The 13019-nt window shown below is 37.3% G+C and overlaps 1 protein-coding gene across 1 annotated transcript in view; it reads right to left on the bottom strand.

Annotated features, from left to right (window-relative positions):
- Positions 1-13019, bottom strand: part of ACACA (acetyl-CoA carboxylase alpha) — a 335657-nt gene that overhangs the window by 103370 nt on the left and 219268 nt on the right. Inside the window, exons 37-41 of the mRNA XM_006154441.3 lie at positions 12416-12631; positions 11496-11651; positions 9069-9272; positions 3558-3713; positions 805-951 (exon numbers count right to left, since the gene is read on the bottom strand). Of these exons, the coding sequence (XP_006154503.1) occupies positions 805-951; positions 3558-3713; positions 9069-9272; positions 11496-11651; positions 12416-12631 (879 nt within the window). The remainder of the gene's footprint in view (positions 1-804; positions 952-3557; positions 3714-9068; positions 9273-11495; positions 11652-12415; positions 12632-13019) is intronic.

Raw genomic sequence — 13019 nt, 5'->3', positions numbered from 1 at the left:
GTTATAACTGCATATTAGAAACATTATCAAAATTAGTAGACTTCCAATTCACGAAAGAGGGTGTAGGGTATAATGGTATAGGGCAGAATACATATGATTCATATCATTATAGGTCCTATATGAGAAAGGATACCAATGTTAGAAAATACATTCTTGGATCATTATTAAGAAATGGATTCTCTGTTACTTCCTTTTATGTTTAAATCCCTGCTTCTGACTGAGCTCTTTAAGAAAACTATATTTATCATATTCACAACAGCACCAGATCAAATGAGCTGAACATAGAGAAGATACTATAAAAAAATGCATATTAGTATGCAAATAAGTATCCAAATTAAAAAAAAATTCATTAGACAAAACACTACTTTAAATGTTTTCATTATAGAAAATCTCAAAATCTCAAACAAGAAAAAAATAAAGAAAATAATTTATTCTAATTTCCTATCACCTAGCTTCAAATATCACCTCATGACCAATCTTGTTTCATCTATACTTCTACCCTGACTTTTTAATATGAAGCAAATTCTAGACATAAGATCATTTCATCTCTAAATATTTAACGTGTATATCTAATAGAAACCATTTTTTAAAAGCAAAATCATAATACTATGATCATGCCAAAAAATTAACTAATATTTTGATATCCTGTTAATGTTTTCTCTCTAAAGAAATCTACTAACATGACTGACTACCATGCAGCATGTACCATTTGGATCTTAATTTATACTACTAAATGACCACCCCTGTGGAAAGCTGGTATTCGTGAGCAGAGATAAGAAAGCAGGGGAGCTTTCAACTACTTGCCTCATTTCCTCCTGGAAGTCTGTTCATGTGGACCAGCTGACCTTGATCATCCAACACCAGTTCAGTATATGTCAACATGTCAGAAGGCAGAGGGGGTGATGGAAGGAATGCTTGAGTGGACATGGACTCCCAGAGTTTGATCAAGGACTAGTAGAGGAGAGAAGTTAGACTGATCAGTGATAACATTTCAATATGAACAAAAATAATTAACATTTTATCAATCTAGTTTTGCTTTCTTTTCCAAGTATTTTGCAGAGAGTCTAAGCATTAGACTAAATTCTCCTGCTCTCATTCTCAGTTAAAACAATTTGTAACAAGTGACCAGCAGTTGGCATAATGGCTATGTTGCTGGACTCTCATGTAGTCAACTGTGGTTCAAGTCCTGAACCCTTAAACTCAGGCCGGGCATGTGTGCGTGCGTGCCCAAGATCCTGAGAGGAGAATGGAAGAGAAGAGATTGTGGCATGGCCATCTCCCCTAAGGGGTGATTTCTCTGTCTTTCTGGTGAGTGCATGTGCCCTATGGCAAAAATCTCTCCAAAATAAAACAAAAAATAATAATAATTTGTAATAATACTGTAAACGATATTTTTATATGCCAAAAGTCCAGCATTTTTCTAACAAAATTTAACCACTGAGTGACTCAGAAGAAGCACTAGAGCATTAATAAACACAGAAGACTTAATACTATCCAATAAATATTAAAATTAAAAAACTAAAGGGGCCAGCAAGTTGCATGGTAGTTAAGGCAGTGAATGCCCACATGGCTGACCATGGTTTAAGTCCCAGACCTGGTGGCTTGAAACACAGTGGGCGCATGTGTATGTGTGCCCAAAATCCTGAGAGCAGAATGGAAGAGAAGGGACTGCAGCATGGCCATCTCCAGTAGGGGGTGATATTTCGTTTCCCTCTCTGTTTCTCACACATGCACTATGGCAAAAACCTTACAAATAAACAAATAAAAAAACAAACAAACAAACAAAAAAATACTAAATAAGTACATTCAACTCCTGAAAAAGGAGGAATGAAAATCCTAGAGAAACTTGGCAATAGAAAATTATTCAAGAAAGTGACATAACATTCAGTTAAAACAAAGAAAGTTCAGGAAAATAAGAGTAAAGTTTTTACTAGAGGTTCAGAGGAAAGAATACTCTTAATATTTTTTAAAGCTAGAGGCCCACACACAGGAATTAGCTCACTAGGCATGTATGTCTATTTGTAAATGTATAGATCAATTCTACTCAAATTTGAGAAAATAGACACATCTATCCATTTTAAAACCATTATGATTTCCATCTCCAACTTGCTATAAATAAGACATATCCTTCATGAAGTGGGAACAAGTTCAGTTTTTTCTTTTCTTGCCTCAAAGCAGCACTTAAAGCTCAAATAACTCAAACATACCTACATGTCCTAATCACTGTGGTTATGTCTATTACATAGTTAGAATCATATAGAATAGGAGCTCTACCGAGAGTATTGGCATTGGGCAATGGAATCATCATGCAACTTTTCGGATAACAATGCTATAAAAGGGAAATAGGGAATGAAGGTAGCTATGTTTCAAGAAGCAGAACTTGTAAACAAATGGGTACATAAAGATAATCTCTTTTATTTGTGAATAATACAGGAATTATAGATAGAATACTAACCAAGACCACATGTACTGCTTTACTGAAAATCAAATGTGATAATACTGGAGACTCACTAATATTAACTTTGGAAAAATCCTATATTCATAGATTTTTTTTTTAAGGACAAATTCAGTATTCTTTTGGTACCTTATTTTTATCTGCTGCATTTTCTGCTGGTGATATACTTTGCTTGCTTTCTATTGATGGAAGAAAAATCTGTAGCACAGAGATGATTCACCATACAGATCAAAGGAATTTATTTTCATATAGAGGATGAGATTCATAATGTCATATTTTCTCATGCTGGTTTTTATTCAGCTATAATAAATCTCCCACAAAAGAACTTGTACTTTAAACTGTATACCATGAACTCTATATTCATTTGTCTATGCTATCTATCCTGATTCTCATCATATTAACCTAGGCTATCAGTTAGGAGTCTGAGTTATCATGGGAAATAGGAAAATGAAAACTAGGGTTTCATAGCTTTTTAAAAAATATCCATAATTTGAACATAGATTTAGGAAACATATTATTTCCTCAGTCATTATAAACTACCACCACAAGCATGTGGCCTTAGTTTACTTTCTTCTACTCAAGAGACTTCAATTCTCACCATTCCTCCTATTCATAAAAAAAAGTCCAATATCTGAGTTGGTAGCCAGCACACCCTGGATGAAACAGAAATGTAAATAACCTAAAAGTTGTTCCACTGCCCAGTATCAATGCTGTATGAAGAGCTGCTATTCTATGTGATTCTTCCTATGTAATAGACATAAGCGCAGTGATTAGGACATGTAGGTATGTGTGAGTCATTTGAGCTTTAAATGCTGCTTTGAAGCAAGAAAAGAAAGAACTATACTCATTCCCACTTGATGAAGGATTTGCTTTATTTATAGCAAGGTGGCAATGGAAATCATAATGGTTTTAAGAAGGATAGATGTGTCTCTTTTCTTAAATTTGAGTAGAACTGATCTGTACATTTATGAACAGTCATACCTAGTGATATTTTCAGCCCCTTGGGAGTACCTCTTTCTAATCAAAGCTGCATCTAATTCAGGAAATTCAGGAGAACTCTGTCTCCTTGGAACATGCCAGAGCCACCGTTAGCCACCTTTACCTGCCGAAACATCTCTGGGATATCATATATGTATGTAGTCCCTAAGGACTGGGCCTGGAACCTCTTTGATTGGAGCAGGTCTTTGGTCACATATGGAGTATTGATTAACATTCCATGCAGTGGTCCTTGTTTGTCTCCATATGCCTGAAACATGATCTGGAGGAAAAAAACAAGAGTTGCATGGGTAGTTAGAGGAAAAAAGCAAATCAGATATCTTTCTAGATGCGATTTATTTTATTTATTTATTTATTTATTTATTAGCAACTGTTATTTTGTGGGAAACATTTTTGGTAGGTTGAGTAGATGAGATATGCCTCTTAACATTAGGTACTTGGTGCTCTCAACTCTCTAGAGATTAACAGGAAAAAAAAAAGGTATATAACCAGCCACATATCATATAGGCTACCTACTTTCAGATTAGTTTCAATCAACAAGAAGGCAGATTTTACACGCCACACATCAGACATTTGCCTTCTGAAGTAACTTTAATCCCATGTATTTAGAAAAAAAGTACATCAACTAATGAGCCTGAGCAGTTCTAGTATTTAAGTTGAGGAACAGCTATGCACTAAAAATAAACTCTTCTTTCCACAATGGTAGAAAGCCAGATCAAGGCTCTACCATAACATCTGTGCTGTAGTCTACTTTATTGGGAGGTGCTTGATAGGTCCTATTAGCTGCCAAAGGCTTCAAAGATTTTTGACAGAAGTGAATATCACTCATCCATCTAGATAGTTAATTCTTATTAGCTCTTAAGAGATCAACTATAGTAAAAGAACTATGTTTTACAAATTATATGTGTCAAACTATATACATATATTTCTTTCCCCTTAGTATACTGTCTACAACTAGTGAATAGCTCCTATAATACCTACACTGTCACATAATGAAATCACACATCAGTTTTTAATCATTTTTTAACTCAAATATTTCTAGAAGAGTACTTCATACCCCATATATTTAGTTTTATTTGCTTATGAATATTTATAAGGGGTGCCATTATTTCAATTCAATTAATATTTATTGAGTGCCCAGAGGTTGTATAACACTAAACTAGGCACTTTATGCATGAATACATAAAATATAGATTCCTAATGCAGTGAATGCAAATGGAGATTGGGATGTTAGGGTACGTGCATACCCACATATCTATTTGGGGCTATTTTTTAAGCACAAGTCTACCATTCATGAATAGATTTCAGAAATAGAATAAAGTACTTTCCTAAACCTTGGGTATAACTCAGCTAAATGAATTCTTAGCTCCTCAGCTCAGAGGAACAAGAATGATCTGACTTGCCAGTCAGAACCTATTCTGGGCAAAACTTGTCTCAGGCTATATACAGGCCCATCGAATGGTCTTCTTCCACAGACTGATAAGGAAATTTTCCATGTGGGAGGTAGAACTAACTAGTGATGTCTAAGAATGTGAGAGTAGAAACATAATGTTTTAAGAAATTCAAATGCAAGGGTACTCTCTCAGAAAACTGGACTCAGGAGATAAGCTGAGTCAAAATAAGAAAAAGGAGTAAAAGCAGCAAGTTCTTGGAACTACATTTCTTTTCTATTAAGAGAAAGAAGACCTGTAAATCAGCATTTGAGATTTCTGCCAAGCTCTGGATGAAGTTAGGTTGGTTACAGGTAAGCAAAAAACTATACTAAAAAAGGCATTTAGAGGGACCAGCACGTAGCATAATGGCTATGTCACTGGACTCCCATGTAGTTGACCGTGGTTCGAGTCTCGGACCTGGTGGCTTAAACTCATACCGGGCATGTGTGCATGCGTGCCCAAGATCCTGAGAGGAGAATGGAGGAGAAGGGATTGCAGCATGGCCATCCCCCCTGGGGGGTGGTTTCTCACTTTCTGTCTCTCTGTTTCTCTCTGTCTTTCTGGCGAGCGCACACATCCTATAGCAAACCCCCCCCCTCAAAAAAAAGGGCATTTAGAGACAGCCATCATTTCAACTGGTAAATAAAATACCAAATGTCCATTAACAAGTAAATGGATACAGAAATATTAATAAATCCATAAAATGGACTACTATCCAGCAATAAAAAGGAGCATATCCATAATCCATGTAGCATAAATGAAGTTCAGAAACACTATGCTGAGCTGGCCCCATAGAACAGCAGTTAAAGTGCGATGTTAGAAGGAGTCAGATCACACATGGCTGACTGTGGTTTGAATCCCACCCTGACAGCTGGCGGGAAAAATGAAAAATAAAACAAAACAAAACAAACAAACAAACAAACAAATAAAAACTAGGCATATGGGCCCAAGATCCTGATGGGACGGAGGAATAAAACAAAAAGGATTGTGGTGTGACCAGGCCCTATTAGGGGGTTCTTTCCTCTATGCACATGTACATATTCCTTGGCTTGAAAGAAAAACAAAACCAAAAATAGTATGGTGAGCAAAATCCAGACACAAAATAGTACATAATGTCTGATTTCATTTATATGAAAGTCTAAGGCAGTCAAAACTAATGTATAGTGACAGAAAGCAACCTAGTAATTGCCTAGGCCTGGAGTTGGTGCCTCTACCTTTGACTACAAAGGGGAATGAGAGAACTTTGAGGGTGATCAGATATGCTCAACCATGATCATAATCATAGTTCCATGGGTGTGTACAAGTCAAAATAAATTCAACTCTACACATAAAATGAATCTATTTTATTATATGTAAATTATACTTCAATAAAAGTGATTTTAAAACGTTATATCTTCCTTATGCTACACATTGGAAATCAATTCACTTACGCAATGGATTATTCAAATCTTTTTTCCCCACTACGAGTACATGACATCAGTGTTTAGTACAGCCTAAACCACAAAAACTAGAAGAAAAATTAAACAAAATGAAACTCAATCCAGCCAGCCTTGCTTTTTATTGGCAGAATGAATAAATGATGTGCCAGAGCAAGAGGCTGATGATAATGGATAGTAATGGAAGCCTCTGGGAGATCAGCTATCTAGGGTAGTTCCATTTTCTACTATAATAAACATTGTAATTAAAAGCTGGTAAAGTGGCTTTTACAAGTTCATGAAAATGTGTACACATTTTATATATCACACACCTTTCACCACAGACCATTAAAAGGATTTCTCTTACAAAAGAATCTCTGGTCCACAGTTGGCTTAGAACTTCGTACTTATTTTTAGGATGGCAAATATCATATCACAGAAACATACATGACTTAATTTGTCTTCTTCCATCATGATGTCAATTTCTCGAGTGTAAAGAACCTGTATTACCTTCAACTCATGTCATGACTCACAAGTAAAGAAAGAGGAATAGCAATGTGGCAATAAGCACCAAGTGGCCATTAGGAGCACCAGCAATGGGTTGGAGGCTATACCTTTGTCAGCTTGAAGCCCCAGTCATGGGCTCACAAGTTAGTTCCTATGTGCAGTGGCTCTTAAAACTCAACTGAAGAGCTTGAGGGACATATGCAGAACTCCTAGTAAAAGAGGTTCCCCTCTCTTCTCAACAGGGGGTGTAGTGGTTAAGTTGCTGGACTCCCATATGGCTGACCATGGTTCAAGTCCCAAACCTTGTGACTTCAAACACACTGGAGGCATGTGCATGCATACCCAAAATCCCAGAAGGAGAAGGATTGCAACGTGGCCATTTTCTCTGGAGGGTGATTTCTCTCTCCCTTTCAACATCTCTCCCTGATGAATGCACGTGCCTTATGGCTAAAAGCCTTTATAAAAAAAACAACAACAAAAAAGAGGGTCCCCTTCAGGTTGAAGGTGGCTTGTTTATTCTTTCAGATACTTAGTTGGTGTTTACTTTGTGCCAGGCACAATACTAAACCCTGACTGAAGGCACCTGTGCCTTTCATGTCCCTGTGTCACCACTAGCCAGCATGAGGGAAATCTAAGAACTTTCCAATAAAAGAAATAAAAAAAATGAAAGAAAGTAGTTATGAAGAACAAACATATTTATCAAAAACATTAAAATCTCAAGTGGCCATCTTAATTTTCACAAGAATAGACCTGCCTTGAAGCCATTGTAGAAGTTAATTAAAAACATCCCTGCCCATGGAAAGCTTTGAGTGAAAATGTCTTTAAGGTTGTCTTGAAAAACATCAAATGCAGCAAAAATTATCGAATACTCTTTCTCTTGCTCACCCCTTGTGCTCTTGCACACTCTTTTTTTTTTTTTTAAACTGCATGCTTCTCAAGGGATAGATTTCTTTGGCCATCTAACTGGGAATCAAAGCACAAAATGAAAGGTCACTCTGACAACTATCCAAACTGAGATTTTTTTTTAAAAAAGTATCTTCAGAAGACTGGCAAAAATGTCTTTTCCTACCTCCAATTCCAGTTTTAAAAGAGCATAGATAAAAACAAAGGACATATAACCTCCTTTGGGCACCCAATCCATAGACTAGACTAAAACTCTTGTTTAGGGCAAGTTCATCCTTTTTTAAAGAATTATTTTATTTAATTTTATTCATGGTTATTATTATTTTTTTGTTTTGTTTTGTTTTGTTTTAAATTGACCAGAGAGATAGATGTGAGCAAGATGAGCCAACCTAAACCCAGTATCATAGCATCTGACCCAAATATTCAGAAACTGAGAAAGTAAGACAGATTAAAAGGAAATCTTCCTCATCACAGATTCAATCTACTGAGTCACTTTCTTAATTTTTCTACGTGAAAAATGTGTGAAAGTTTGCCATTTTGTTTTTTTGTTAGACACAGAACAACCTGAACTCTCTGAAGGAAAGATGTGTGTAAAGAGAATGACAGAGTATAAATATGATAATGCGTCATAGTACTCATGCTATTATGGTGAAACTTTTCTTCTGTAAGATAGAAGTTGGGCTAGCTGGTGGCACAGTGGTTAAGGCAGCTGGATCCCACATTGCTGACTACATGGTTTGAGTCCTGGACCCTGTAACTTGAGAAACACGTGTATGTGCAGAGCACCCAAAGTCCCAGAAGGAGAGAGAGAGGAGAAGGGATTGTGGTGTAGCCATTCCTCAAACCAGGTACTTTCTTACTTTTTCCTCCCTCTATCTTTGTCATCCAGCAAGCACATATACCCTCTGGCAAATGAAAACAAACAAACAAACAGAAAGAAGTTGAAAACATATTCTAACGATCCTCCTTTCCTCACTTGCCAATGAGTGGTCTAACTATGCTGAATACAAGTAGGTCAAATCAAACCAGAGAAGATTAGAATACCGAAGTAGCCTAATAGCCCTCTTTAAAGAGGGCCCTAAGCTGCAGAATTACCAGATCAGGTTTACTTGTCATCTATTAGTGCACACCAATATATGACAAATGCTTCAGAGCTTTGTAACATCTGTGATTGGGAACATACACACATCTTATAAGACAAATGATGTTTTTCAAATTCATACAACCATCTCAGTTAACAGAAGATAACCCTGCTAGGTAAACCAATGAGATTTGTGAGCTGGGTCTTCCATAACAAGGACACGTGGCTTATCTGTGGGACAAAATCCTGACTCTGAGGAGCCTGCTTGACTGCTGTACCTGTGCTGTCCTGGAGTCGGTCACTTCCTTGTACAGGCTGATGTCCAAGTAATAGCCAGACTCGTTTGTCAGGAAGAGGCGGATGGGGATTGCTTTTCCAGTTGGTGTCAAGCGAATGTTGATTTTCAGTTCTGCCTGGAGGACGCGCAATTTCCACAGCCGACTTCCATAGCGCATTACCATGCTCCGCACAGATTCCTCAATCTGACACAGACACATCACCAAGCACAACACTTAAATACCTTGTAACCAAGACTTGTTTCAGGTCTGCCCATCTTTGAGAAAGGAGGAATGGAAAAAGATGCTGGTTTGTGGAGATGGAAACCACATACATTTCTAAGGTGGTCAGAGAGTTTCTCCCCAAACCTGCTCTTGCTTGGAACTTGTGAGGGACAATTTCATGCCAGCCTGGCATTTGGGCGGTTTATTCTGCCTCATAACACCCAAATCTGTGCAACCCTTCCCCTTTCCCAATTATACTCATACTCTATATCAAAGATCTATAACATCTAAAATTACAAGCCATGGGATTTAAGAGAAAGCCCCAAATAAGAATAAAATCTCTAGTTAAACAGCTATTAAGTAGCATTTATATGCATAGTAACTATGTTTCATTGCACTTACAGGACCTTAAATCAACATAGCAATTACCACCATGAGCTTTTTTCCATACAATTTTATTAAACTTTATAATATATGTCTCTTGGTAAATTGTACAAATTAAAGAAAGGCAATTTGTAGGTGGTGCTAGAATGTTTTCTCTAAACAGAACTCTGTTGTTCGTTGCCAAGTTCAACTGGAATTTAAGGAGACAGGACAGATGTTCTCTGGTTTCCCTAAGCTTTATACCAAGACAGTTAGTGCTGTTAGTTTTCAGTGTTAAGAGAGTTACTTTAACTAAATGGCCTTACACGTAATTTCTCCTTACTGACATACTAAAATGAAACTTTCTCTTTCCCCCAGTATCACTGCAGGTGGCTAGAATATATTATTCACAATTAATGTTGTCTTAAATAAAATATCTTTAAAAAATGCTTCAACTTCTTAAAAAGCTTTCTAAAAAATTTCATATCACTCTTCTCTTACATGTTTGCAGTTTGTTTCTGTCCCTTCAAATTTTACGTTAGATCAAGTTTCAAGGAGTTAATTCTCTATTAACACACTTCCTTGTTTTTTGGAGAGATTTTTGCTATAGGGTATGTGCACTCATAGGAGAGACAGACAAAAAGCAAGAAATCACCCCCAGGGGAGATGGCCACACTGCAATCCCTTCTTCTCTATTCTCTTCTCGGGATTTTGGGCATGCACGCGCAGGTGCCTGGTGTGAGTTTTAAGTTGCCAGGTCCAGGACTCAAACCGTAGTCGACTACGTGGGAGTCCAGTAACATAACCATTATGCCACCTGCTGGTTCTCACACTTGATTGTTAACCAAGAGATACTTATTTACTTTTTTCTCGAGGAAACCAAAGTCAATAATCTAATTGACAGCTATTTATGATTAGAAAACCAAAGCTAGGGCATATGGGTGAATAGAGTTCCAAAATGCTCACAAGTGTTGTTTAAACTATTGATAAGCGATGAGATTTGAGACTCAGTGAGTGGCCTTATTCTTGGCTTCTCTAAAAGACAAAAGTAATCCATCAGTAGCTTTAAATCTTGAAGAAAAAAATAGGAAATAACTCCTTAGGCCTTAAATATAAAGTTCAAAAAGCCAAAGTCCATGCCTACAATTGTTCTTGAGATATCTAAATTTCACAATATCATAACTGAAAGAGGTTAGAAGGAGCAGAATAGAGAGCAGTCTACCCTTATTACATCTGGGGTAAAAGGTCGTGCACAGAATCATCTTGTTTTCCCTACTTAAGTAATAGAGAATGGATTTTAGAATAGAGCCTCAGGGAAGAAAAATATACAAAACACGTGAAATTTCTTATTGGCCAAATTCTCTCTTTATGGAAAAATACTAAGGACAAATAGGTTAGAGGAAGGTGGGTTATCTAGAGAAGGCTACTGGGTAAGTAATATTTAGTATACAAACAGTAATATATCCAAAATGCCCAATAACAGCAAAGCTATTATTCCAGATGAGAAGTCCTAAAGAATAATACAAACGGGACCACTATTATGGCAAATATCATAAAGTAGGTACCAATGGAGAAAGAAAGAGAGTTTTTGTGTTTTGTACTGCTTATAAATGACCACTAAGATGACATCAGACTACCTTCAGTTCTGACATCTGCTTTTAATGTTTCTTTCAAATGTTTTACTGTTCCAGAAAGTCAGTGTTAAAGCATTCTGTAAACTTAATAATTAAAGGTTCAATCAGCTGAGCAGGAGTTCCTTTTTCCAAGTCCATGTGAATAATATGAATGAATCTGTTTCTGTGTGTTTGCTAATGCTGGGAGAGAAGCTAAGGAAATATATACCTTTGATGGGTCCATGATGACCGTGGGCACAAAGTTGAGGAAGATATGGTTACAGTCAGTGCGAACATTTGTATTATTAAAAGCAACTTCCAACTCATCCATGGCTTCCAAGAGCAGTCGCTCTCCTTCATTTTGTAGATATTCAAAAGATGCTTCCTATGCATGAAGAAAATCACCATCAACATTAATGTGTTTTAAAAGAGGTAATTAAAAAATGGCTATTATAACTATGTAAGCAACAGCATGTCATGAATCATAAGGCATCTGAAGACGTTTACCTTTCTCCCTAAAGTCAATCCAGCAGACACAGGCAGCAGGGGCAGGCACGGGTCAGAACAAGAGTCCCTGTTAGCCCTTTTTCCTGCCTTTTAGCCTATCACTTCCAATAGGTGGGGATGCTGGGCATCCTTAGAGCTATAACCGCAATAGAATTATATTTCACATTTGGCAATCAGGGCTCTTTAGAAAGAAAATCTGCCTAGAAAACAAAACCTGAAGAAAAGGTTTGGCTATGGGATGCAATAACAACTAACACACCAGGAAGTACCTTGCTATATGCAGGTACTTCCCATATTTCGAGACAGTTTTAGAAGAGGGTCACTTCTTCCCTAACTTTCCTCTTCATTCTGTATCATCACCCAACTCTCCCTACAAATTTTCTGTTAGTATACTTTTCCTTTTCTCAAGTGAGTGCAACCATGCTTCCATTACCAAGAGAAATGAAATTAAAGAGGAGAGAAAGGCTTTATAGCAAATATTTTTTGTGAGGGAAAAGACTCTCAGACTACTGCTGGTTATTGGCAAGTGAGAAGAAAGAGAATAAAAGTCTTAATTCAGAAAATAAAAACCTGATTTTGAACCACGCCTATTTCTCTATCATTTCCCTCAGGGATAACTTCCCATTAAAGTATGCCACCCACCTTGGTGACCAGATCAGAATGTCTGATGATTGCACGAACAAAGAACCTGTAGTCTGTCACTTCTGTGCCCACTTCCACCTTGGCTGCTCCGAGATACAGGTGCATCTTGTGATTAGCACATGGAATGGCAGTGAGGTCAAAATTTCTCATTCGGTTCAGCTCTAACTGGAAAGCCAGAGCAGGCTCTAGGTGACGATAGATACGATCCTCTTCAAACTGAGCACAAGAATCAGAGAAAAAAACAGTTCACAAGAGGCACTTACAAAATTATATCATAATGTGTATATAAGGGATGCTTAGAAATAGATTAATAAACTATGATGTGCTAATGACCAACCACAATGAGCTACATATATGGGTAATGTATAGCTTACATAAGATCAGGCACTAAAGGGACTGGCAAGTGGTGTGGTGATTGGGGGCGCTGAACTCCCACATGACCAACTGCAGTTTGAGACCCAGACCTGAAGGCTTGCTTTCTCACTTTCCTGCCCCTCTCTCTTTCACTCACCTTGGCTGCTCCGAGATACAGGTGCATCTTGTGATTAGCACATGGAATGGCAGTGAGGTCAAAATTTCTCATTCGGTTCAGCTCTAACTGGAA

Source organism: Tupaia chinensis, unplaced genomic scaffold (genome assembly GCF_000334495.1).
Source record: "Tupaia chinensis unplaced genomic scaffold, TupChi_1.0 Scaffold000407_4, whole genome shotgun sequence".
NCBI classification, from domain to species: domain Eukaryota; kingdom Metazoa; phylum Chordata; class Mammalia; order Scandentia; family Tupaiidae; genus Tupaia; species Tupaia belangeri.
This window is presented reverse-complemented; position numbering and strand designations above follow the sequence as displayed.